At 44.8% G+C, this 27,975-nt stretch overlaps 2 protein-coding genes across 5 annotated transcripts in view; one reads left to right on the top strand and one right to left on the bottom strand.

Moving 5' to 3' along the window:
• ascc1 (activating signal cointegrator 1 complex subunit 1) overlaps positions 1–16,795 on the bottom strand; it is a 32,447-nt gene extending 15,652 nt beyond the window's left edge. For 2 of the 4 annotated variants that reach the window (XM_038960212.1, XM_038960211.1), the window contains exons 1-8: positions 16,592–16,795; positions 16,178–16,283; positions 13,854–13,951; positions 13,108–13,286; positions 10,421–10,554; positions 9,741–9,860; positions 8,499–8,623; positions 4,334–4,401 (exon numbers count right to left, since the gene is read on the bottom strand). In XM_038960212.1, the coding sequence (XP_038816140.1) occupies positions 4,334–4,401; positions 8,499–8,623; positions 9,741–9,860; positions 10,421–10,554; positions 13,108–13,286; positions 13,854–13,951; positions 16,178–16,283; positions 16,592–16,709 (948 nt within the window). In that variant the 5' untranslated portion in view covers positions 16,710–16,795. Of the gene's footprint in view, positions 1–4,333; positions 4,402–6,696; positions 8,325–8,498; positions 8,624–9,740; positions 9,861–10,420; positions 10,555–13,107; positions 13,287–13,853; positions 13,952–16,177; positions 16,284–16,591 lie in introns of those variants that run through there. The other 2 variants (XM_038960213.1, XM_038960214.1) reach the window with 2 other exon arrangements.
• An 84-nt stretch (positions 16,796–16,879) lies between these two features.
• Positions 16,880–20,073, top strand: anapc16 (anaphase promoting complex subunit 16). Its single transcript, XM_038960836.1, has 4 exons — positions 16,880–17,013; positions 17,354–17,500; positions 19,185–19,259; positions 19,521–20,073. Exons 2-4 carry the CDS (start codon positions 17,359–17,361, stop codon positions 19,628–19,630), a joined length of 327 nt encoding a protein of 108 aa, XP_038816764.1. The 5' UTR covers positions 16,880–17,013; positions 17,354–17,358; the 3' UTR covers positions 19,631–20,073.
• Positions 20,074–27,975: the final 7,902 nt, after the last annotated feature.

Genomic DNA, 27,975 nt, shown 5'->3' with positions numbered 1-27,975 from the left:
GTCTATAGGAATCTGGTTAAAAGTAGTGCACTATATAGTGACCAGGGCCCATAGGGTTCTGGTTAAAAGTAGTGCACTATATAGTGACCAGGGTCTTTAGGGATCTGGTTAAAAGTAGTGCACTATATAGTGACCAGGGTCTTTAGGGATCTGGTTAAAAGTAGTGCACTATATAGTGACCAGGGCCCATAGGGTTCTGGTTAAAAGTAGTGCACTATATAGTGACCAGGGCCCATAGGGTTCTGGTTAAAAGTAGTGCACTATATAGTGACCAGGGCCCATAGGGTTCTGGTTAAAAGTAGTGCACTATATAGTGACCAGGGCCCATAGGGTTCTGGTTAAAAGTAGTGCACTATATAGTGACCAGGGCCCATAGGGTTCTGGTTAAAAGTAGTGCACTATATAGTGACCAGGGTCTTTAGGGATCTGGTTAAAAGTAGTGCACTATATAGTGACCAGGGCCCATAGGGTTCTGGTTAAAAGTAGTGCACTATATAGTGACCAGGGTCTATAGGGATCTGGTTAAAAGTAGTGCACTATATAGTGACCAGGGTCTATAGGGATCTGGTTAAAAGTAGTGCACTATATAGTGACCAGGGTCTATAGGGATCTGGTTAAAAGTAGTGCACTATATAGTGACCAGGGCCCATAGGGTTCTGGTTAAAAGTAGTGCACTAGATAGGGAATAGTGTACGCTACTGCGCTGAAGGCTCAGTTTGTCACATCTAAACATTGGGAGGACCCCCAAGGTGAATTCAATTCTAACGTGACTGTATGAAAGCCCTCTATAGGCTGCCATGCTGATTTATCCTCTACACAGTGCCTTCGGAAAGTATTCAGACCCCTTGAATTTTCCCACATTTTGTTACGTTACAGCCTTATTCTGAAACTGATTAAATACAACAATTTCCTCATCAATCGACACACAATACCCCATAGGGGCGGCAGGTAGCCTAGTGGTTAGAGCGTTGGACTAGTAATCGAAAGGTTGTTAGATTGAATCCCCGAGCTGACAAGGTAATAATCTGTCGTTCTGCCCCTGAACAAGGCAGTTAACCCACTGTTCCTAGGCCGTCATTGTAAATAAGAATTTGTTCTTAACTGACTTGCCTAGTTAAATAAAGGTTAAAAAATAAATAATGACAAGCAAAAACTGTTTTTAGAAATGTTTTACATACGTTTTCAGACCCTTTGCTATGAGACTCAAAATTGAGCTCAGGTGCATCCTGTTTCCATTGATCATCCTTGAGATGTTTCTACAACTTGATTGGAGTCCACCTGTGGTCAATTCAATTGTTTGGACATGATTTGGAAAGGCACACACCTGTCTATATAAGGTCCCACAGTTGACAGTGCATGTCAGAGCAAAAACTGCTGCAGAAATGTTTTGGTACACTTTCCCAGATCTGTGCCTTGACACAACGCTGTCTTGGAGCACTACGGACAATTCCTGCAAGCCTTGAGGTTGAAGGAATTGTCCGTAGAGCTCCAAGACAGGGTTGTGTCGAGGCACAGATCTGGGGAACGGTACCAAAACATTTCTGCAGCATTGAAGGTCCCCAAGAACACAGTGGCCTCCATCATTCTTAAATGGAAGAAGTTTGGAACCACCAACACTCTTCCTAGAGATGGCCGCCCGGCCAAACTGAGCAATCAGGGGAGAAGGGCCTTGGTCAGGGAGGTTACCAAGAACCCCATGGTCACTCTGACAGGGCTCTATAGTTCCTCTGTGGAGATATGAAAACCTACCAGAAGGACAACCATCTCTACAGCACTCCACCAATCAGGCCTTTATGGTAGAGTGGCCAGACAGGAGCCACTCCTCAGAAAAAGGCACATGACAGCCCGCTTGGATATTACATTTGTAAAAAATTTAACACACTACTATATGTTGATTAGATCATTTCAACTGCCTGAGTCAATACCCCATAATGTCAAAGTGAAAACATGCTTTTAGAAATGTTTGCAAATGTATTGAAAATGAAATACATAAATATCTAAATTACATAAGTATTTAAACCGCTAAGTCAATACATGTTAGAATCACCCAGCGATTACAGCTGTGAGTCTTTCTGGGTGAGTCTCTAAGAGCTTTACACACCTGGATTGTACAATATTTGCACATTCTTTTTAAAAGTCTTCAAGCTCTGTCAAGTTGGTTGTTGATCATTGCTTGACAGCCATTTTCATGTCTTGCCATAGATTTTCAAGCCGATTTTAGAGTAAACTGTAACTTTGCCACTCAGGAACATTCAATGTCGTCTTGGTAAGCAACTCCTGTGTAGATTTGGCCTTGTGTTTTAGGTTTTTGCCCTTACACCATCCAAAGTGTAATTAATAACTTCACCATGCTCAAAGGGATATTTAATGTCTGCTTTTCTTTTACCCATCTACCAGTAGGTGCCCTTCTTTGCGAGGCATTGGAAAACCTCCCTGGTCTTTGTGGTTGAATCTGTGTTTAAATTCACTGCTCGACTGAGGGACCTTATAGATAATTGTATGTGTGGATTACAGAGATGAGGTAGTTATTACAAAATCATGTTAAACACTATTATTGAAGACAGAGTGAATCCATGCAACTTATTAATGTGACTTGTTAAGCAACTTTTTACTCCTGAAGTTATTTAGACTTGCCATAACAAAGGGGTTGAATACTTATTGACTCAAGACATTTCAGCGTTTCCTTTCAAATGAATTTGTAAAATAATTCAAAAAACATAATTCCACGTTGACATTCTGGGGTATTGTGTAACAAAAAAAATCTAAATTTAATCTATTTTAAAATTCAGGCTGTAACACAACAAAATGTGGAGAAAGTCAAGGGGTCTGAATACTTTGTGAAGACACTGATCATTGGACCTAATGAGGAAATGGAGGCTGATTCCCAGTTCTAACAACACTCATAACATTCTAAATTCTTAAGACTAATAAAATGTAATTGATCTTTTCAGTTATGGTTGGTTGGAGGGATCAAACCCAGAGTATTGGGTTGGCTGGGACTTTAGGGTCGTCTGTCAGGAATATATTTCAGGTCCAATCAACACTCTATTCCAGTGTTTCTTAGTCATGGTCCTGGGGACCCAATAAGTTTGATGATGAGCCGATTAGTGGAATCAGGTGTGTAGCGCGAGGGCAAAAACAAATATTATATATTTATTTGTTCCTTTATTTAATTAGGCAAGTCAGTTAAGAACAAATTCTTATTTACAATGACGGCCTACCCCGGCCAAACTCGGACGACGCTGGGCCAAATGTGCGCCTCCCTATGGGACTCCCAATCACGGCCGGTTGTGATACAGCCTGGAATCGAACCAGGGTGTCTGTAGTGACGCCTCTAGCACTGAGATGCAGTGCCTTAGACCGCTGTGCCACTCGGGAGCCCAAAATGAACAGAACGGTCCCCATTTCAAGTGAATTATTCATTTGTTCGATTCATAATATTTATATGTACTTAATCCTATCCGATAGGCTAAATCCAGAGAGATAGCTTTGGAAAAACTGGGCCCAGGACTAGAGCACTGCTCTATTCAGACAGACCGCACCAGGAATAGACTATTGTAGTTCTTACATTTTACCACCAGAGGGCAGCTAATCCACATGGAACAGAGCCAGAGGTATTGTTGCATCACCTATCTGACTGTCTACCATCTCACTGACTGAATGAACCGTCTACCATCTTACTGACTGAATGAACTGTCTACCATCTCACTGACTGAATGAACTGTCTACCATCTTACTGACTGAACGAACTGTCTATCATCTTACTGACTGAATGAACTGTCTACCATCTTACTGACTGAACGAACTGTCTACCATCTTACTGACTGAACGAATTGTCTACCATCTTACTGACTGAACGAACTGTCTACCATCTTACTGACTGAACGAACTGTCTACCATCTCACTGACTGAACGAACTGTCTACCATCTTACTGACTGAATGAACTGTCTACCATCTTACTGACTGAATGAACTGTCTACCATCTTACTGACTGAATGAACTGTCTACCATCTTACTGACTGAATGAGTGCTGCTAAATAAATCTCCCTGAGTGAGTGAGTCTGCTAAATCTTACTGCATTATGTAAGCCCCGGAAGGCTTTATGTTTTCCTGGAATGTTCCTATTGCTTCTGTGAATAGTCGTTCCACCCGAAATATGATGGGCGTAATAGTCAAGAATAAAGATAACCGACAAAAACATATTATTGCTCAATATAGGAGAGAAATGATCTCCTATGAGACAGACCTAAGGTTGTATTGTTGAACAGACAACAGACTCAGGTAAAAGGTATCACCAGGATGTTTATTTGTTTGGTGTGTTTGACCTCTGACCTTTAATATGTTCCTGGCATCGAAGGCCTCCCGCTCCTTCATGTTCTGCCTTCCTCCTGCGGCTTCGGCTGGAAAACACACAACAAAAGATAGGTAAACCCTGAGCACCGTGGGTAAACCCTGAGCACCGTGGGTAAACCCTGAGCACCGTGGGTAAACCTTGAGCACCGTGGGTAAACCCTGAGCACCGTGGGTAAACCCTGAGCACCGTGGGTAAACCCTGAGCACTGTGGGTAAACCCTGATACTGAGAGCGTTGTGGTTTCCAAAATAGATATATTTGGGTGTTTTTGGAGCCTTTGTTGGTGTTTTATCTGTGCCTCTGCAACTGCACAACGAGCATGAGGAAGTCTATCGCCGGTGGGGTATATTTCTCACAACCAAGTAGAAAACGGTGTCTGGACCCTTAGAACACGACATTTACATCCAAAATACAGATTTGGTTAACAAAAAGGTGAACTTTGGAAAAAGGCCCTTTGACCCTAATGAACAAAACACACACATCTAGTGTATTAGGTGGACAACTCTATTTATAAAAACTAAAATGTGGGTTAATGAGGTTTAGTGGAGTTCACCGTCAACCCCACCGTTTATTACAACACTGTTCAAACCAGGTGGATATCTCTATGAACTGTACTGGGAGATAAGATCCTAAATGACTCTCTCTCTCTGAAAAACACTAAACAAATGACAGCCTTACCACCATCACCCTGATTTGTCAATGTCCCTGTCATTAATGTAATAGCTGTGATTCTAACAACATAATGCTGACCATTCATCTGGTATGCAGCAGTGACGTAACTAAAACACTGCATTCTGAGCAATTCCACTAGTCAACAACAAGAGCAGAACCAACAGTAACCTTCCCTCCCTCCCTCTCTCTCGTCCTCTCCCTCGCTCCCTCTCTCTCGTCCTCTCCCTCGCTCCCTCCCTCTCTTCCTCCCTCTCTCTCGCTCCCTCTCCCTCGCTCTCTCGCTCTCTCTCTCTCGCTCCCTCTCTCTCTCTCTCTCGCTCCCTCTCTCTCTCGCTCCCTCTCTCTCTCGCTCCCTCTCTCTCTCCCTCTCTCTCTCGCTCCCTCTCTCTCGCTCTCTCTCGCTCTCTCGCTCCCTCTCTCTCGCTCTCTCTCTCTCGCTCTCTCTCTCTCTCGCTCCCTCTCTCTCGCTCCCTCTCTCTCGCTCCCTCTCTCTCGCTCTCTCTCTCTCTCGCTCCCTCTCTCTCGCTCTCTCTCTCTCTCGCTCTCTCTCGCTCTCTCTTTGGCCACAACTCTGTTTGTGTGCAACAGGGCAGTGTTTTCCAACAGAAGTGACAAGGGGTTTCATTCAGTTGGCCGTGGATCAAGTCCAGCCCTAGTTCTTTCATGCATGAGTTTACACAGGGCTGGGCAGCTGAGAGATTGGCCAACAACACAGGGCTGGGCAGCTGAGTGTCCAAGAGCACAGGACAAAGGGAGGGGTCTGTCCAAGAGCACAGGACAAAGGGAGGGGTCTGTCCAAGAGCATAGGACAAAGGGAGGGGTCTGTCCAAGAGCACAGGACAAAGGGAGGGGTCTGTCCAAGAGCACAGGACAAAGGGAGGGGTCTGTCCAAGAGCATAGGACAAAGGGAGGGGCTTGTCCAAGAGCACAGGACAAAGGGGGGGGGGGGGGGGGGGGGGGGTCTGTCCAAGAGCACAGGACAAAGGGAGGGGTCTTTCCAAGAGCACAGGACAAAGGGAGGGGTCTGTCCAAGAGCACAGGACAAAGGGAGGGGTCTGTCCAAGAGCACAGGACAAAGGGAGGGGTCTGTCCAAGAGCACAGGACAAAGGGAGGGGTCTGTCCAAGAGCACAGGACAAAGGGAGGGGTCTGTCCAAGAGCACTAAAACTAAGCACTAAAACTCTGTTTACTACTTCAGGAACAGGGACTGGGTCGCTCCTCTTTTCAGTTCACTGCAGATAGCGACTGCAACGAGCTGCAACAAACACTCAAACTGGACAGTTTTATCTCTTCATTCAAAGACTCAATCATGGACACTCTTACTGACAGTTGTGGCTGCTTTGCGTGATGTATTGTTGTCTCTACCTTCTTGCCCTTTGTGCTGTTGTCTGTGCCCAATAATGTTTGTACCATGTTTTGTGCTGCTACCATGTTGTGCTGCTGCCATGTTGTTGTCATGTGTTGCTGACAAAAATCAAATATATATATATTTTTTATAAACATTTTTATTTCATATATTTTTTTTTATTTCATATATTTTTTACCCTAGCCCCCGTCCTCGCAGGAGGCCTTTTGCCTTTTGGTAGGCCGTCATTGTAAATAAGAATTTGTTCTTAACTGACTTGCCTAGTTAAATAAATGTTAAATAAAATACATTTAAAAAAAAATAATAATCTAGGGGTTGTTATTGTTACATCTGTGTTGTTGACATGGGGTGCTGTGTTCAGGTGTTTCACTCATGTGTTCAGGTGTTTCACTCATGTGTTCAGGTGTTTCACTATTGTGTTCAGGTGTTTCACTCATGTGTTCAGGTGTTTCACTAATGTGCTCAGGTGTTTCACTAATGTGTTCAGGTGTTTCACTAATGTGTTCAGGTGTTTCACTATTGTGTTCAGGTGTTTCACTCATGTGTTCAGGTGTTTCACTCATGTGTTCAGGTGTTTCACTAATGTGCTCAGGTGTTTCACTAATGTGTTCAGGTGTTTCACTAATGTGTTCAGGTGTTTCACTATTGTGTTCAGGTGTTTCACTAATGTGCTCAGGTGTTTCACTATTGTGTTCAGGTGTTTCACTCATGTGTTCAGGTGTTTCACTCATGTGTTCAGGTGTTTCACTCATGTGTTCAGGTGTTTCACTCATGTGTTCAGGTGTTTCACTCATGTGTTCAGGTGTTTCACTAATGTGTTCAGGTGTTTCACTATTGTGTTCAGGTGTTTCACTCATGTGTTCAGGTGTTTCACTCATGTGTTCAGGTGTTTCACTAATGTGCTCAGGTGTTTCACTAATGTGTTCAGGTGTTTCACTATTGTGTTCAGGTGTTTCACTCATGTGTTCAGGTGTTTCACTAATGTGTTCAGGTGTTTCACTAATGTGTTCAGGTGTTTCACTATTGTGTTCAGGTGTTTCACTCATGTGTTCAGGTGTTTCACTCATGTGTTCAGGTGTTTCACTATTGTGGTTATGCCATGACTCCGTGTCCAGTGACTCTAACTTAATGTCCATCTTTATGCTGACTGACTCCGTGTCCAGTGACTCTGACTTAATGTCCATCTTTATGCTGACTGACTCCGTGTCCAGTGACTCTGACTTAATGTCCATCTTTATGCTGACTGACTCCGTGTCCAGTGACTCTGACTTAATGTCCATCTTTATGCTGACTGACTGTGTCCAGTGACTCTGACTTAATGTCCATCTTTATGCTGACTGACTCCGTGTCCAGTGACTCTGACTTAATGTCCATCTTTATGCTGACTGACTCCGTGTCCAGTGACTGACTTAATGTCCATCTTTATGCTGACTGACTCCGTGTCCAGTGACTCTGACTTAATGTCCATCTTTATGCTGACTGACTCCGTGTCCAGTGACTCTGACTTAATGTCCATCTTTATGCTGACTGACTCCGTGTCCAGTGACTGACTTAATGTCCATCTTTATGCTGACTGACTCCGTGTCCAGTGAGTCTGACTTAATGTCCATCTTTATGCTGACTGACTCCGTGTCCAGTGACTCTGACTTAATGTCCATCTTTATGCTGACTGACTCCGTGTCCAGTGAGTCTGACTTAATGTCCATCTTTATGCTGACTGACTCCGTGTCCAGTGACTCTGACTTAATGTCCATCTTTATGCTGACTGACTCCGTGTCCAGTGACTCTGACTTAATGTCCATCTTTATGCTGACTGACTCCGTGTCCAGTGAGTCTGACTTAATGTCCATCTTTCTGAGTGGGAGGAGAACGAGGGAAACAGGCTCACATTATCAGGAGGATACTCTGGGTCAGTTTTAGACAGTGGAAAGCCTGCTTTGAGAGAACAGTGACACTTATTTTGTATTTTCATTTCAAGTACATGTATATGTGTGTGTTTGCGTTTGTACTCTAGTAAGTGTCCTTGTTTTCAAGATGAAGCTCCAATACACATACCTAAACACACATCAGTGACGGCCATAGACAAAACCACTTTCTTCATCCTACCTGAAGCAGCCTTCCTGAACAGAGTGTTCATCACTGTGCCGTGCAGCTTCACTCTGTCCCATTCTCTGACCATCAGCCCTGAGGAAACAAAGTGGTCCACCAGCCGCTCCACAATGGCCTGCAGCCTGCACAGCAGACAGTCAACACAGAGGGTCAACACAAGAGTTAGTTGTTGTTACCTGGGAGCAACCCTCTCACACTGTTGACATCCATTTAAAACGATGAACATCATTTTAAATGTACTAATTGTCACTCAATCTGTCATTAAAAAAGTAAACTGTAAAAATACTAATAATACTACATGGTATTTACAGTGCTTTCGTTAAGTACTCAGACCCCTTGACTTTTTCCACATTTTGTGACGTTGCAGACTTATTCTAAAATGGACTAAATTGTTTTCCCCCCCTTCAACAATCTACACACAATACCCCATAACGACAAAGCAAAAACAGGTTTTTAGAAATGTTTGCAAATGTATTAAAAACGTAAAACTGAAATACCACATTTACATAAGTACACAGACCCTTTACTCAGTACTTTGTTGAAGCACCTTTGGCAGTGAATACAGCTTCAACTCTTCTTGGGTATGACGCTACAAGCTTGGCACACCTGTATTTGGGGAGTTACTCCCATTCTTCTCTGCAGATCCTCTCAAGTTCTGTCAGGTTGGATGGGGAGTGTCGCTGCACAGCTATTTTCAGGTCTCTCCAGAGATCAATCGATCAGGTTCAAGTCCGGCCTCTGGCTGGGCCACTCAAGGACATTCTGACATGCACTGACAACTGTAGGACCTTATATAGACAGCTGTGTGCCTTTCCAAATCATGTCCAATCGATTGAATTTACCACAGGTGAACTTCAATCAAGGTTTAGAAACATATCAAGGATGATCAATGGAAACAGGATGCACCTGAGCTCAATTTCGAGTCTCATAGCAAAGGATCTGAATACTTATGTAAATAAAGTATTTCAGTTTTTTTATTTTATACATTTGCAAATAATTAAAAAAAAACTGTTTTTGCTTTGTCATTATAGGGTATTGTGTGTAGATTGCAGAGGTTTTTTGTTGTATTTAATCCATTTTAGAATAAGGATGTGTCAAGGGGTCTGAATAATGAATACTTTTCCCTAAGGCACTGTATATAGTGCTTTTCAAGGAGCCAGAGTCACTGTGGTACAAACTGTGGTTAAAGAAAGAGACATGAGAGTATCAAACCCTCAAGAGAAGCAACCAGACTCTTACTTGTCCGAACCATCTTTCACTTGGACCTTGGCATACAGGACATCCACCATGGCTGGGTCATCGTTCATGTACTCAATCCCTGTCACCTCCAACGGGAGAGGCTTCCCTTCTGTGATGGTCCTGAAACATAATGTGTGTTACATAACATAATGTGTGTTACATGACATAACGTGTGTTACATGACATAAAGTGTTACAGAACATAATGTGTAACATGACATGATGTGTTACATGACGTGTTACTTGATATAACACAACATGTGTTAAATGACATAACATGACATAACATGACATAATGTGTGTTACATGACATGTCATAACATAATGTGTTACTTGACATAATATGTGTTACATGACATAACATGTGTGTTACATAACATGACATAACATGAGTTACATGACATAACATAATGTGTGTTACATAACATAACATAATGTGTGTTACATGACATAACATGTGTCCCTGGCTCCAACTCCAATTTTTATACAATCTAGATGGGGATAGTCCCTCCCTGTTTCAGTCTGTTTTAACATAATGTGTTACATGACATAACATGTGTCCCTGGCTCCAACTCCAATTTTTATACAATCTAGATAGGGATAGTCCCTCCCTGTTTCAGTCTGTTTTCATCCGTTTGATTCCTAATGAACATGACCCAGTTGTCAGTCAGTCATACCTACTTGATAAAGTCCTGACAGTGCTGGAGTTGTTTACATGCTTGGGTCACTTCCAGGTCGTTCAGCAGAGCCAGGGTGCCGACTGTCAGATGGAGCTTAGCAGGGTTCTGGAAGATGCTTCCATCTACTCCGTGGTCCTTAACAAGAGAGGAGACCTGAGATGAACTGACCGCACAGAGAAACGCTGTAGGGTGAAGTTGCCCCTAGACACTGATCTCAGGTCCGTTTTGCATTTCCCCCACTAATGGTTGAGATTAGAGGTCGACCGATTATGATTTTTCAACGCCGATTATTGGAGGTTCCCAAAAAAAAGCCGATACCGATTAATCGATTTTCTAAATTTATTTGTAATAATGACAATTACAACAATACTGAATGAACACTTATTTTAACTTAATATAATACATCAATAAAATCAATTTAGCCTCAAATAAATAATGAAACATGTTCAATTTGGTTTAAATAATGCAAAAACAAAGTGTTGGAGAAGAAAGTAAAAGTGCAATATGTGCCATGTAAAAAAAGCTAACGTTTAAGTTCCTTGCTCAGAACATGAGAACATATGAAAGCTGGTGGTTCCTTTTAACATGAGTCTTCAATATTCCCAGGTAAGAAGTTTTAGGTTGTAGTTATTATAGGAATTATAGGACTATTTCTCTCTGTACGATTTGTATTTCATATATCTTTGACTATTGGATGTTCTTATAGGCACTTTAGTATTGCCACTGTAACAGTATAGCTTCCGTCCCTCTCCTCGCTCCAACCTGGGCTCGAACCAGGAACACATCGACAACAGCCACCCTCGAAGCAGCTTTACCCATCGCTCCACAAAAGCTGCGGCCCTTGCAGAGCAAGGGGAACAACTACTCCAAGTCTCAGAGCGAGTGACGTTTGAAACGCTATTAGCGCGCACCCCGCTAACTAGCTAGCTATTTCACATCGGTTACACCAGCCTAATCTCGGGAGTTGATAGACTTGAAGAAATAAACAGCGCAATGGAAGAGCTGCTGGCAAAACGCACGAAAGTGCTGTTTGAATGAATGCTTATGAGCCTGCTGCTGCCTACCACTGCTCAGTCAGACTGCTCTATCAAATCATAGACTTAATTATAACATAATAACACACAGAAATATGAGGCTTAGGTCATTAATATGGTCCAATCCAGAAACTATCATCTCGAAAACAAAACGTTTATTCTTTCAGTGAAATACGGAACCGTTCTGTATTTTATCTAACGGGTGGCATCCATAAGTCTAAATATTCCTGTTACATTGCACAACCTTCAATGTTATGTCATAATTATGTAAAATTCTGGCAAATTAGTTCGCAACGAGCCAGGCGGCCCAAACTGTTGCATATACCCTGACTCTGCGTGCAATGAACGCAAGAGAAGTGACACAATTTCACCTGGTTAATATTGCCTGCTAACCTGGATTTCTTTTAGCTAAATATGCAGGTTTAAAAATATATACTTCTGTGTATTGATTTTAAGAAAGGCATTGATGTTTATGGTTAGGTACAGTCGTGCAATGATTGTGCTTTTTTCGCAAATGGGCTTTTGTTAAATCATCCCCCGTTTGGCGAAGTTGGCTGTCTTTGTTAGGAAGAAATAGTCTTCCCACAGTTCGCAACGAGCCAGGCGGCCCAAACTGCTGCATATACCCTGACTCTGTTGCAAGAGAAGTGACACAATTTTCCTAATTAAAATAAATTCATGTTAGCAGGCAATATAAACTAAATATGCAGGTTTAAAAATATATACTTGTGTATTGATTTTAAGAAAGGCATTGATGTTTATGGTTAGGTACACGTTGGAGCAACGACAGTCCTGTTTCGCGAATGCGCACCGCATCGATTATATGCAACGCATGACACACTAGATAAACTAGTAATATCATCAACCATGTGTAGTTAATTAGTGATTATGATTGATTGATTGATTGTTTTTTATAAGATACGTTTAATGCTAGCTAGCAACTTACCTTGGCTTCTTACTGCATTCGCGTAACAGGCAGGCTCCTCGTGGAGTGCAATGTAAAGCAGGTGGTTAGAGCGTTGGACTAGTAACCGTAAGGTTGCAAAATTGAATCCCCGAGCTGTCAAGGTAAAAATATGTCGTTCTGCCCCTGAACAAGGCAGTTAACCCACTGTTCCTAGGCCGTCATTGAAAATAAGAATGTGTTCTTAACTGACTTGGCTAGTTAAATAAAGGAGTAATTATATATATTTTTTTAATCGGCCAAATCGGTGTCCCAAAAAACGATTTCCGATTGTTATGAAAACTTGAAATCGGCCCTAATTAAATCGGCCATTCCGACTAATCGGTCGACCTCTAGTTGAGATTAGTATTGGGGGAAGAGGAAGCTGATCCTAGATCTTCACAATTTAACCCAGAACCAGACCAGAGCAACTAAAACAGAGACCTAAGATCTCTGATAGCTATTCAGTCAATATAAACATGAATGGAATATAGTCAAATCTCAAACTGGAGTTGGAGAATATTATGCACAATTTTACAGATTGTCATCCCTCCCATCCGCCACGCACTCACTGACCCACACACACACACACACACACACACACACACACACACACACACACACACACACACACACACACACACACACACACACACACACACACACACACACACACACACACACACACACACACACCACACTCTTCCTTACCAGAGAACACTGCTCCAACACCTCCTCTTTAAACCTCAGGAATCCATCCTGAACTTGAGGGTGGTTAAGAGCGAACGACAGGAAGTGGGTGAACGGCTGCTTCTTGCGAAAGCTCTGCACCAGGAGCTCGACACGAGTCACGGCAGAGGACACTGCGGCCTTCTGGGAGCCAGTGATCACTGGAACAATGTTCGACCGTTATTGTGTGACTGTAAATGTGAGACTTTTATTTTGATATCCCATGATTCTAGCCCTTAGGAGAAGAGGTTCCTGGATAACGCTTCAGTCTTGAGTTTAGCGTGGTTGCTGGACCCACGTTCTTGGCTGACTTTTATTACTAAACTCATTAATATGACTTGACTGCTGACAGAAAATCCCTGAAATCCCCAGAGGTAGAGAAAGGAGAGTTTTGCTAGACTGGTCCCAGATCTGTTTGTGCTTGCATAGTGAACTCCTATAGTCATTGTTAATCACTTGCCTAGTTAAATAAAGGTTAAATAAAATAAAAACATGAAATGTCTTGTAATTCCGACCATATGAGTTGGTGAGACAGCACAAACAGTCATAATATGGGACGAGGCTACAGTGTTGCACCAGTATCTTTACTATAGACCTCTGGTTTGGGCTGGTCTCCAAGCTCTGGTCCAGGGCGTTACGTGCGGCCTGAACCTTCTTCAAGAAGGCTGAAAAAGGCTCAAGCCCTGGACCAGAGGTACTGGTCTCGCCGCTAATAAAATGCCACTCACCGATCTGCCCTTCCACTCCTTGTTTAGGAATGTTGATGTCTGTCTTTGTGTCTGCCTCTAGTCTTCTACGTGTCTCTCCTTTCCTCCCGATGATGTATCTGTTAAAAACAACAACACACACTTCTCTGGTTAGTACACCGTATCCTTGATTTTCATTGAAGATGTACACATAGACCTAATGACCATAATGAAATATACACACACACACACACCTAATTTGCCTAAAATATTACGCTGTTACCATGGTTACCTCATGGATATTCAGTCTTAAAGAAATTTCTACAAGCCAGAATGTTGAATAAAATGATATTTAAACGTGACGGTAGGAAGTGGAGATAAACACAGGAAAGGATTATTATCCAGACTTTATGGGGCGTCGGTCTGTATGACTCTGTCAGCTTGTATTCCTGCTATACTACATGGCCAAAAGTATGTGGACACCTGCTCGTCAAACATCTCATTCCAAAATCATGGGCATTAATATGGAGTTTCCCCCCCCCTTTGCTGCTATAACAGCCTCCACTCTTCTTGGAAGGCTTTCCACTAGATGTTGGAACATTGCTGCGGGGACTTGCTTCCATTCAGCCACAAGAGCATTAGTGAGGTCAGGCACTGATGTTGGGTGATTAGGCCTGGCTCGCAGTCGGTGTTTCAATTCATCCCAAAGGTGTTTGATGAGGTTGTGGTCAGGGCTCTGTGCAGGCCAGTCAAGTTCTTCCACACCAATCTCGATAAAACATTTCTGTATGGACCTCGCTTTGTGCACAGGGACATTGTCATGCTGAAACAGGAAAGGGCCTTCCCCAAACTAAGGGGCCTGAACTCTGAAAAACAGCACCAGACTATCACTCCTCCTCCACCTAACTTTGCAGTTGGCACTATACATTGGGGCAGGTAGCGTTCTTCTGGCATCCGCCAAACCCAGATTCGTCCGTCAGACTGCCAGATAGTGAAGCCTGATTCATCACTCAAGAGAACACGTTTCCACCGCTCCAGAGTCTAATGGCAGTGAGCTTTACACCACTCCAGTCGAAGCTTGGCATTGCGATCTTTGCCTTGTGTGCGGCTGCTCGGCCATGGAAACCCATCTCATGAAGCTCCCAAACAGTTCTTGTGCTGACGTTGCTTCCAGAGACAGTTTGGAAGTCGGTAGTGAGTGTTACAACCGAGGACAGACTATTTTTATGCAATACGTGCTTCAGCACGAGGCGGTCCCATTATGTGAGCTTGTGTGGCTTACAACTTTGCGGTTGAGCCGTTGTTGCTCCTAGACATTTCCACTTCACAATAACAGCACTTACTGTCGACCGGGGAAGCTATGTTTGTCTATGGAGATTGCATGGCTGTGTGCTCGATTTTATACACCTGTCAACAACGGGTGTGGCTGAAATAGCCTAATCCTCTAATTTGAAGGGGTGTCAACATACTGTTGTAGATAAGGTGTATGTGAAATGAGCACGGGCAAAGTGTGTATGTATTTTCAATCTTCTGATGCATGGCACGTAGCCAAACGTATCCAAACGTTGTCGACTGAACCACGTTTCCTCGCAATCAGCTGGAAGTGCTTGCGTCTTACTGCAAATTAAAAGCCGGCAACATTCGGTCTCTGGTACGGTTACACTTGGCCATTGTTTACATATTGTGCTAAATGTTTACGTCGCATGCGAATTGCGTGAAGTATTGAAACTCCAAACCAACAGAACCATATACATATACAGCGTACTGAAAGTCCGGCTAAAAACACTTCCCTGTGGACAACAGGTAAAGTAAGTCCAAATTAGGTTTATTCAACATTTTGATCTGTAATGGGACGGTTCAGGAAATGTTGAGCTCACACATTAGAGACGAGAGTGTGGGTCATCTACTCCCGGATCCTAAAATGGACTAACACCTCCAATCAAATCAAATTTTATTTGTCACATACACATGGTTAGCAGATGTTAATGCGAGTGTAGCGAAATGCTTGTGCTTCTAGTTCCGACAATGCAGTAATAACCAACGAGTAATCTAACCTTACAATTCCACAACTACTACCTTATACACACAAGTGTAAAGGGATAAAGAATATGTACATAAAGATATATGATTGAGTGATGGTACAGAACGGCATAGGCAAGATGCAGTAGATGGTATCGAGTACAGTATATACATATGAGATGAGTAATGTAGGGTATGTAAACATAAAAGTGCATAGTTTAAAGTCATATGCAGTCATATGTAGTCATCGACTCATGAAGTGCATCCCAACTGGCCTCTGGTCAAAAGTAGTGCACCGAATAGGATGCCATTAAGGGTGCATAGCCTACATGGTGTTTGTAACTCACTTGTAAAGAACACTTGGGACATCAATGGCACAGCTGAAACCTTTGTCAGTCTGTTCTATGGAGTGGCTGTCACAGAACTCTTCGTCTTCGTCAAACGGTTCACTAGCTAATCAAAACAACAAAGTGCATTTGTGAGATCGGCAAGAACATTTTGGTGTTCCATAACAGGTGCAGCAGGGACAAATAGGAGAGGAGACAGCTACATTTAGAGGAGACAAGCATCCCACAACACATTGCGGTGGTCAATTGGTCAGCTATAACTAGCTAAGTCTCAGTAGAATAAGGTCAATTATCTGGTAGTACTGCACAGTATTGTAGCCACCTGTCTTATCTAGCTAGCTAGCTATAGTTAGCTGGGGTTGTAGGGAGCTAGCACCACTGAGGTATAATGGCTAGCACTGAGGACCTAGCTACCTGGTGGTCCCATGTAGGAGTCGTCCTCTTCCCCCTCTTCATACTGGTCTTCTTTGATGGTATTTCTTCTGTATACTCTTCCACTTATGTTGATCAATGATGGACGTAAGATTTCCATTGTAGCAGTTATCTTGAATAGTAAATAAAACGATATATACTGTAGTAAATAGTAGCTGCCAACTACGTGTGGGCTGTTTTGCGACATACGGCAGTTTGACGTAAAGTAACCAGCTGATTACGTAGTCGCTGATCTCTAAACTGCATGGATAGACATTCCGCGCTCGCAACAAATTAATGATGCGCCAATATCAACATTTGATTTATATATCGCCTAAACCGTAAAGCGGAGTTATTGTTGGGGTAGCTAACCAGAAACATAAACAAAAGCAGAAGTTAGCCTGCTGCTTTCTCCATCACCAGTGGTAGGTTCATCACTTCAATAAGAATCTTATGTCTGATTTATTTTGCGGAAAGTTTGCTTCAGTAGTAAATGCGCTATGCTTCATGTAACGTTAGCTAGCTATGTTTGCCAGTTTATTATTCATAACGTTGTTAGCCTTGTGTTGTTAGCCAACGTTAGCTAGCTAGTCATGCTAATGTATTGACAAAGATGTGTATAACGTGTTCTATCTGTGCTAATGATGCACAGCTAGCTAAATGTATTTTGAAGAAATATTGCTGGTCATTTGGGACTGTATTTATCCGCAATACACGACTCTGAACTTGGTGATCATGATTTGCCGTTGTGTTCCTCTTCCTCAGTTGGAATGGCAGCCTCCTCCTCATCCTCCTCTGCCGGAGGGGTTAGTGGGAGCTCGGTGACTGGCTCTGGATTCAGCGCGTCAGAACTCATCCCCCCGCGTAAGGTCCTCTACACTTATCCCAAAGGCGCCGGGGAGATGATGGAAGGTAGGCTCTTTGACACAGGCCAATCACCAATGGCTTTGGAATATAGGTTCAGAACGTTGCAAGAGACAGACCAGTGATGAGGATTCTTTTGGAGTTCTAGAAAACCTTGTCTGTTCTGTACATTCTACCTGCAACATTCTGAACATGTTCTTGGCTCTGATTACAATATTAATCATGCTCATATCCCATATACAGTGATGCTGTGTGTTTCAGATGGATTAATGCTTCTGTGTGTTTGTGGTTAGCTACTGTACATGTGTTTGGTTCTGAATACAAGCTCCTTCTGTACATCTGCCTAGCCACACTTCTCGTACAACTATTCTATCTGGCTTCAAGTCAAGTGTAGCTTGTCTGGATTTTACCCACAAGATAAACAATGTGTCCCTGGAACTTTTCACTGTTCCCTTAATGACCTAGCTACCATGCGTCATAGTTGGATCTTCCTCCAGGAGGACGTGCGCTGCTACCAGCGACAGTCGATGCTCTGCCCCAATATCAACAAGCATCGCCAGTGTGCCCCACTTCCCTCACACCCAAATCAATCTGGCTTCAAGTCGAGTGTAGTTAGTGATCCTTTGATCTGGAGTTGGTGACCCATGATCCTTTGAATCATAGTTGGATCCAACAGGACGTACATGGGCACCAGCAAGCCGTCAGCGCTCTGCCAATGGGTCAGCCCACAACACCCACCACCAGTTTTGTCACATCACACAAGAGGATCTGTTTGTTTGAACCCAAAGGGCCATCTGGCTCCTTGCCCCTGCTTTGTGCATCCCAAATGACACCCTATTACCTATGTTGTGCACTAATCTTGACCAGAGCCTTATGTGCCAAAGTAGTACACTATATTAGGATAGGGTGCCCCATCCTTTGTTACCTCTTTAGACCCCAAATCAAACATTGTGTTGTAATGAATGTCTTAGTTTGGATCATTGTGCTGGAAAGTACTGGGTGTTCAGAGGACTAATGGGCTCACTGTTAAGTGGGACAGCAGTGAAGCTGGTGGCCAGGGGTGGCCTGCTGGAGGTCATTTTGCAGGGCTCTGGCAGTGCACCTCCTTGCACAAAGGCGGAGGTAGCGGTCCTGCTGCTGGGTTGTTGCCCTCCTACGGCCTCCTCCACATCTCCTGATGTACTGGCCTGTCTCCTGGTAGCACCTCCATGCTCTGGACACTACGCTGACAGACACAGCAAACCTTCTTGCCACAGCTCGCATTGATGTGCCATCCTGGATGAACTGCACTACCTGAGCCACTTGTGTGGGTTGTAGACTCCGTCTCATGCTACCACTAGAGTGAAAGCACCGCCAGCATTCAAAAGTGACCAAAACATCAGCCAGGAAGCATAGGAACTGAGAAGTGGTCTGTGGTCACCACCTGCAGAACCATTCCTTTTTTGGGGGTGTCTTACTAATTGCCTATAATTTCCACCTTTTGTCTATTCCATTTGCACAACAGCATGTGAAATTTATTGTCAATCAGTGTTGCTTCCTAAGTGGACAGTTTGATTTCACAGAAGTGTGATTGACTTGGAGTTACATTGTGTTGTTTAAGTGTTCCCTTTATTTTTTTGAGCAGTGTATTTCAGGGTTAACTTGTCTACTACTACAGTATTTGTACATGTGCTAATTGATGAAAGCGTAACAGCAGTTGATGTGATATTGAACATGAACTCTGTGTCTTCAGACGGCTCAGACAGATTTCTGTGTGAGTCTGTGTTCAGCTACCAGGTGGCGTCAACACTGAAACAGGTGAAGCACGGTAAGTCCATCAGTCTCTTAATTCAATTATTAGTATTATTTTTTAATGCCTAAGGGTGCGTCTCAAATGGCACCCTATTCCCTATATATAGTGGACTACTTTCAACCAGAGCCCTATGGGCCTGGTCAAAAGTAGCCCATTATATAGGGAATAGGGTGCTATTTAGGACGTATTTGTTGTTTAGGAAAAAAGTACTCTGGTAACGGATACAAAATAACGCAATGCTTGATCTAACAGCGTATTTCACTGATTTGTTTTTAGATCAACAGGTATCTAGAATGGAGAAACTAGCCAGTTTGGTTGAAGAGCTGGAAGCAGATGAGTGGCGTTACAAACCAATCGAACAGCTTTTGGGATTTACTCCGTCTTAAAGTCAAATAAAGACGTGCTCAGTAGCCGCTAGCTGGTTACCACTGGAGGAACATATTGACTGCAGAACACTACTTTATTTCCAACACATTTTGTTTATTGTCATTTATTGTGTCATTCCCACAAGGAAGGATGTTCCTGCCTGGTATTGGCCAATGTTTAGCTCTGGTCCAGGAAGTCGTTAGTTCCTTCACTAACTGGAGGAACGGACACCCTGGACCAGAGCTAGCTATTGTTGTGATCTAAAAAAAGCTTTATCACAGCAATGAATTATGAATTGAGTAATTAATCATGTCATAGTGGGGAAATTGATGCATTCATGTTTTACTAGTGGTTTTTAAATAAACACAAGAAGATAGAATCCTCTTCCTATGTATTAAAATGAAAACATGACGTACTTGGATTATCATTTATTAAATATTTAAATAAAAATATACAGAATCAATTGTATTTGAGTTATTTACAGTTGTATTACATTATTACAATGGATTGTTTGTTATCACACAGTTGAAAACAATAGAACCAGGGTAATTGTATTACTGTAAATACCAAGGTCAATGAGAATGTAGGGCAACACAATAACATCTGCAGCAGCAGCCAGGCTTGTTATTCCCCACACATCCTAAAGGGAGGGGACTGAACAGGCTGATGTTCTGGATGACAGTACGAGTACGTCCATGTGTCTATGCCCTCAAAGCTGCTGTCAATATGCAGATACACACACACACACACACACACAATAACATCAGGCAGTCAGTCATCAAAGGACAGGGGGAGAACAAATAGGTTCTGTCTACACTACCAGGCTGTAGGTGTTCTGTCTACACTACCAGGCTGTAGGTGTTCTGTCTACACTACCAGGGCTGTAGGTGTTCTGTCTACACTACCAGGGCTGTAGGTGTTCTGTCTACACTACCAGGCTGTAGGTGTTCTGTCTACACTACCAGGCTGTAGGTGTTCTGTCTACACTACCAGGCTGTAGGTGTTCTGTCTACACTACCAGGGCTGTAGGTGTTCTGTCTACACTACCAGGGCTGTAGGTGTTCTGTCTACACTACCAGGCTGTAGGTGTTCTGTCTACACTACCAGGCTGTAGGTGTTCTGTCTACACTACCAGGGCTGTAGGTGTTCTGTCTACACTACCAGACTGTAGGTGTTCTGTCTACACTACCAGGGCTGTAGGTGTTCTGTCTACACTACCAGACTGTAGGTGTTCTGTCTACACTACCAGGCTGTAGGTGTTCTGTCTACACTACCAGGGCTGTAGGTGCTTTGTCTACACTACCAGGGCTGTAGGTGTTCTGTCTACACTACCAGGGCTGTAGGTGTTCTGTCTACACTACCAGACTGTAGGTGTTCTGTCTACACTACCAGGGCTGTAGGTGTTCTGTCTACACTACCAGGGCTGTAGGTGTTCTGTCTACACTACCAGACTGTAGGTGTTCTGTCTACACTACCAGGCTGTAGGTGTTCTGTCTACACTACCAGGCTGTAGGTGTTCTGTCTACACTACCAGACTGTAGGTGTTCTGTCTACACTACCAGGCTGTAGGTGTTCTGTCTACACTACCAGGGCTGTAGGTGTTCTGTCTACACTACCAGACTGTAGGTGTTCTGTCTACACTACCAGGCTGTAGGTGTTCTGTCTACACTACCAGGCTGTAGGTGTTCTGTCTACACTACCAGGCTGTAGGTGTTCTGTCTACACTACCAGACTGTAGGTGTTCTGGCTACACTACCAGGCTGTAGGTGTTCTGTCTACACTACCAGGGCTGTAGGTGTTCTGTCTACACTACCAGGCTGTAGGTGTTCTGTTTACACTACCAGGCTGTAGGTGTTCTGTCTACACTACCAGGCTGTAGGTGTTCTGTCTACACTACCAGGCTGTAGGTGTTCTGTCTACACTACCAGGCTGTAGGTGTTCTGTCTACACTACCAGGGCTGTAGGTGTTCTGTCTACACTACCAGGCTGTAGGTGCTTTGTCTACACTACCAGGGCTGTAGGTGTTCTGTCTACACTACCAGGCTGTAGGTGTTCTGTCTACACTACCAGGGCTGTAGGTGTTCTGTCTACACTACCAGACTGTAGGTGTTCTGTCTACACTACCAGACTGTAGGTGTTCTGTCTACACTACCAGGGCTGTAGGTGTTCTGTCTACACTACCAGGGCTGTAGGTGTTCTGTCTACACTACCAGACTGTAGGTGTTCTGTCTACACTACCAGGCTGTAGGTGTTCTGTCTACACTACCAGGGCTGTAGGTGTTCTGTCTACACTACCAGGCTGTAGGTGTTCTGTCTACACTACCAGGCTGTAGGTGTTCTGTCTACACTACCAGACTGTAGGTGTTCTGTCTACACTACCAGGGCTGTAGGTGTTCTGTCTACACTACCAGACTGTAGGTGTTCTGTCTACACTACCAGGCTGTAGGTGTTCTGTCTACACTACCAGGGCTGTAGGTGTTCTGTCTACACTACCAGGCTGTAGGTGTTCTGTCTACACTACCAGGGCTGTAGGTGTTCTGTCTACACTACCAGACTGTAGGTGTTCTGTCTACACTACCAGGGCTGTAGGTGTTCTGTCTACACTACCAGGGCTGTAGGTGTTCTGTCTACACTACCAGACTGTAGGTGTTCTGTCTACACTACCAGGGCTGTAGGTGTTCTGTCTACACTACCAGACTGTAGGTGTTCTGTCTACACTACCAGGCTGTAGGTGTTCTGTCTACACTACCAGGGCTGTAGGTGCTTTGTCTACACTACCAGGGCTGTAGGTGTTCTGTCTACACTACCAGGGCTGTAGGTGTTCTGTCTACACTACCAGACTGTAGGTGTTCTGTCTACACTACCAGGGCTGTAGGTGTTCTGTCTACACTACCAGGGCTGTAGGTGTTCTGTATACACTACCAGACTGTAGGTGTTCTGTCTACACTACCAGGCTGTAGGTGTTCTGTCTACACTACCAGGCTGTAGGTGTTCTGTCTACACTACCAGGCTGTAGGTGTTCTGTCTACACTACCAGGCTGTAGGTGTTCTGTCTACACTACCAGGCTGTAGGTGTTCTGTCTACACTACCAGGCTGTAGGTGTTCTGTCTACACTACCAGACTGTAGGTGTTCTGTCTACACTACCAGGCTGTAGGTGTTCTGTCTACACTACCAGGGCTGTAGGTGTTCTGTCTACACTACCAGACTGTAGGTGTTCTGTCTACACTACCAGGCTGTAGGTGTTCTGTCTACACTACCAGGCTGTAGGTGTTCTGTCTACACTACCAGGCTGTAGGTGTTCTGTCTACACTACCAGACTGTAGGTGTTCTGGCTACACTACCAGGCTGTAGGTGTTCTGTCTACACTACCAGGGCTGTAGGTGTTCTGTCTACACTACCAGGCTGTAGGTGTTCTGTTTACACTACCAGGCTGTAGGTGTTCTGTCTACACTACCAGGCTGTAGGTGTTCTGTCTACACTACCAGGCTGTAGGTGTTCTGTCTACACTACCAGGCTGTAGGTGTTCTGTCTACACTACCAGGGCTGTAGGTGTTCTGTCTACACTACCAGGCTGTAGGTGCTTTGTCTACACTACCAGGGCTGTAGGTGTTCTGTCTACACTACCAGGCTGTAGGTGTTCTGTCTACACTACCAGGGCTGTAGGTGTTCTGTCTACACTACCAGACTGTAGGTGTTCTGTCTACACTACCAGACTGTAGGTGTTCTGTCTACACTACCAGGGCTGTAGGTGTTCTGTCTACACTACCAGGGCTGTAGGTGTTCTGTCTACACTAGGTGTAGGTGTTCTGTCTACACTACCAGACTGTAGGTGTTCTGTCTACACTACCAGGCTGTAGGTGTTCTGTCTACACTACCAGGCTGTAGGTGTTCTGTCTACACTACCAGGGCTGTAGGTGTTCTGTCTACACTACCAGACTGTAGGTGTTCTGTCTACACTACCAGGCTGTAGGTGTTCTGTCTACACTACCAGGCTGTAGGTGTTCTGTCTACACTACCAGGCTGTAGGTGTTCTGTCTACACTACCAGGGCTGTAGGTGTTCTGTCTACACTACCAGGGCTGTAGGTGTTCTGTCTACACTACCAGGCTGTAGGTGTTCTGTCTACACTACCAGGGCTGTAGGTGTTCTGTCTACACTACCAGGGCTGTAGGTGTTCTGTCTACACTACCAGGGCTGTAGGTGTTCTGTCTACACTACCAGACTGTAGGTGTTCTGTCTACACTACCAGGCTGTAGGTGTTCTGTCTACACTACCAGGCTGTAGGTGTTCTGTCTACACTACCAGGCTGTAGGTGTTCTGTCTACACTACCAGACTGTAGGTGTTCTGTCTACACTACCAGACTGTAGGTGTTCTGTCTACACTACCAGACTGTAGGTGTTCTGTCTACACTACCAGGGCTGTAGGTGTTCTGTCTACACTACCAGGCTGTAGGTGTTCTGTCTACACTACCAGGGCTGTAGGTGTTCTGTCTACACTACCAGGGCTGTAGGTGTTCTGTCTACACTACCAGGCTGTAGGTGTTCTGTCTACACTACCAGACTGTAGGTGTTCTGTCTACACTACCAGGCTGTAGGTGTTCTGTCTACACTACCAGACTGTAGGTGTTCTGTCTACACTACCAGACTGTAGGTGTTCTGTCTACACTACCAGACTGTAGGTGTTCTGTCTACACTACCAGGCTGTAGGTCTTCTGTCTACACTACCAGGCTGTAGGTGTTCTGTCTACACTACCAGGCTGTAGGTGTTCTGTCTACACTACCAGACTGTAGGTGTTCTGTCTACACTACCAGACTGTAGGTGTTCTGTCTACACTACCAGGCTGTAGGTGTTCTGTCTACACTACCAGGCTGTAGGTGTTCTGTCTACACTACCAGGCTGTAGGTGTTCTGTCTACACTACCAGACTGTAGGTGTTCTGTCTACACTACCAGGCTGTAGGTGTTCTGTCTACACTACCAGGCTGTAGGTGTTCTGTCTACACTACCAGGCTGTAGGTGTTCTGTCTACACTACCAGGGCTGTAGGTGTTCTGTCTACACTACCAGACTGTAGGTGTTCTGTCTACACTACCAGGGCTGTAGGTGTTCTGTCTACACTACCAGACTGTAGGTGTTCTGTCTACACTACCAGGGCTGTAGGTGTTCTGTCTACACTACCAGGCTGTAGGTGTTCTGTCTACACTACCAGGCTGTAGGTGTTCTGTCTACACTACCAGGGCTGTAGGTGTTCTGTCTACACTACCAGACTGTAGGTGTTCTGTCTACACTACCAGGGCTGTAGGTGTTCTGTCTACACTACCAGACTGTAGGTGTTCTGTCTACACTACCAGGCTGTAGGTGTTCTGTCTACACTACCAGGGCTGTAGGTGCTTTGTCTACACTACCAGGGCTGTAGGTGTTCTGTCTACACTACCAGGGCTGTAGGTGTTCTGTCTACACTACCAGACTGTATGTGTTCTGTCTACACTACCAGGGCTGTAGGTGTTCTGTCTACACTACCAGGGCTGTAGGTGTTCTGTCTACACTACCAGGCTGTAGGTGTTCTGTCTACACTACCAGGGCTGTAGGTGTTCTGTCTACACTACCAGGGCTGTAGGTGTTCTGTCTACACTACCAGGCTGTAGGTGTTCTGTCTACACTACCAGACTGTAGGTGTTCTGTCTACACTACCAGACTGTAGGTGTTCTGTCTACACTACCAGGCTGTAGGTGTTCTGTCTACACTACCAGGCTGTAGGTGTTCTGTCTACACTACCAGACTGTAGGTGTTCTGTCTACACTACCAGGCTGTAGGTGTTCTGTCTACACTACCAGGCTGTAGGTGTTCTGTCTACACTACCAGGGCTGTAGGTGTTCTGTCTACACTACCAGGCTGTAGGTGTTCTGTCTACACTACCAGACTGTAGGTGTTCTGTCTACACTACCAGACTGTAGGTGTTCTGTCTACACTACCAGACTGTAGGTGTTCTGTCTACACTACCAGGCTGTAGGTCTTCTGTCTACACTACCAGGCTGTAGGTGTTCTGTCTACACTACCAGGCTGTAGGTGTTCTGTCTACACTACCAGACTGTAGGTGTTCTGTCTACACTACCAGACTGTAGGTGTTCTGTCTACACTACCAGGCTGTAGGTGTTCTGTCTACACTACCAGGCTGTAGGTGTTCTGTCTACACTACCAGGCTGTAGGTGTTCTGTCTACACTACCAGACTGTAGGTGTTCTGTCTACACTACCAGGCTGTAGGTGTTCTGTCTACACTACCAGGCTGTAGGTGTTCTGTCTACACTACCAGGCTGTAGGTGTTCTGTCTACACTACCAGGCTGTAGGTGTTCTGTCTACACTACCAGGGCTGTAGGTGTTCTGTCTACACTACCAGACTGTAGGTGTTCTGTCTACACTACCAGGGCTGTAGGTGTTCTGTCTACACTACCAGACTGTAGGTGTTCTGTCTACACTACCAGGGCTGTAGGTGTTCTGTCTACACTACCAGGCTGTAGGTGTTCTGTCTACACTACCAGGCTGTAGGTGTTCTGTCTACACTACCAGGGCTGTAGGTGTTCTGTCTACACTACCAGGCTGTAGGTGTTCTGTCTACACTACCAGGGCTGTAGGTGTTCTGTCTACACTACCAGACTGTAGGTGTTCTGTCTACACTACCAGGCTGTAGGTGTTCTGTCTACACTACCAGGGCTGTAGGTGCTTTGTCTACACTACCAGGGCTGTAGGTGTTCTGTCTACACTACCAGGGCTGTAGGTGTTCTGTCTACACTACCAGACTGTAGGTGTTCTGTCTACACTACCAGGGCTGTAGGTGTTCTGTCTACACTACCAGGGCTGTAGGTGTTCTGTCTACACTACCAGACTGTAGGTGTTCTGTCTACACTACCAGGGCTGTAGGTGTTCTGTCTACACTACCAGGCTGTAGGTGTTCTGTCTACACTACCAGACTGTAGGTGTTCTGGCTACACTACCAGGCTGTAGGTGTTCTGGCTACACTACCAGACTGTAGGTGTTCTGGCTACACTACCAGGGCTGTAGGTGTTCTGTCTACACTACCAGGGCTGTAGGTGTTCTGTCTACACTACCAGGCTGTAGGTGTTCTGTCTACACTACCAGGCTGTAGGTGTTCTGTCTACACTACCAGGCTGTAGGTGTTCTGTCTACACTACCAGGCTGTAGGTGTTCTGTCTACACTACCAGGCTGTAGGTGTTCTGTCTACACTACCAGGGCTGTAGGTGTTCTGTCTACACTACCAGGCTGTAGGTGTTCTGTCTACACTACCAGGCTGTAGGTGTTCTGGCTACACTACCAGGCTGTAGGTGTTCTGTCTACACTACCAGGGCTGTAGGTGTTCTGTCTACACTACCAGGCTGTAGGTGTTCTGTTTACACTACCAGGCTGTAGGTGTTCTGTCTACACTACCAGGCTGTAGGTGTTCTGTCTACACTACCAGGCTGTAGGTGTTCTGTCTACACTACCAGGGCTGTAGGTGTTCTGTCTACACTACCAGGCTGTAGGTGCTTTGTCTACACTACCAGGGCTGTAGGTGTTCTGTCTACACTACCAGGCTGTAGGTGTTCTGTCTACACTACCAGGGCTGTAGGTGTTCTGTCTACACTACCAGACTGTAGGTGTTCTGTCTACACTACCAGACTGTAGGTGTTCTGTCTACACTACCAGGGCTGTAGGTGTTCTGTCTACACTACCAGGGCTGTAGGTGTTCTGTCTACACTACCAGACTGTAGGTGTTCTGTCTACACTACCAGGCTGTAGGTGTTCTGTCTACACTACCAGGGCTGTAGGTGTTCTGTCTACACTACCAGGCTGTAGGTGTTCTGTCTACACTACCAGGGCTGTAGGTGTTCTGTCTACACTACCAGACTGTAGGTGTTCTGTCTACACTACCAGGCTGTAGGTGTTCTGTCTACACTACCAGGGCTGTAGGTGTTCTGTCTACACTACCAGGGCTGTAGGTGTTCTGTCTACACTACCAGGCTGTAGGTGTTCTGTCTACACTACCAGGGCTGTAGGTGTTCTGTCTACACTACCAGGGCTGTAGGTGTTCTGTCTACACTACCAGGCTGTAGGTGTTCTGTCTACACTACCAGGGCTGTAGGTGTTCTGTCTACACTACCAGACTGTAGGTGTTCTGTCTACACTACCAGACTGTAGGTGTTCTGTCTACACTACCAGGGCTGTAGGTGTTCTGTCTACACTACCAGGCTGTAGGTGTTCTGTCTACACTACCAGGGCTGTAGGTGTTCTGTCTACACTACCAGGGCTGTAGGTGTTCTGTCTACACTACCAGGCTGTAGGTGTTCTGTCTACACTACCAGACTGTAGGT

This window comes from Salvelinus namaycush, chromosome 22 (assembly GCF_016432855.1).
Source record: "Salvelinus namaycush isolate Seneca chromosome 22, SaNama_1.0, whole genome shotgun sequence".
In the NCBI taxonomy this organism is placed as follows: Eukaryota; Metazoa; Chordata; class Actinopteri; order Salmoniformes; family Salmonidae; genus Salvelinus; species Salvelinus namaycush.
Note: the sequence above shows the minus strand (reverse complement) of the source record. Positions and strands in the feature narration are given on the sequence as shown.

Excerpts from the sequence above, each read along its gene's own strand:
- anapc16 (XM_038960836.1), top strand. The coding sequence starts at position 17,359 with ATGGCAGCCTCCTCCTCATCCTCCTCTGCCGGAGGGGTTAGTGGGAGC. Across the intron at positions 17,501-19,184 it reads CGCCGGGGAGATGATGGAAG|ACGGCTCAGACAGATTTCTG; the intron begins GTAGGCTCTTTG and ends CTGTGTCTTCAG. Across the intron at positions 19,260-19,520 it reads ACTGAAACAGGTGAAGCACG|ATCAACAGGTATCTAGAATG; the intron begins GTAAGTCCATCA and ends ATTTGTTTTTAG.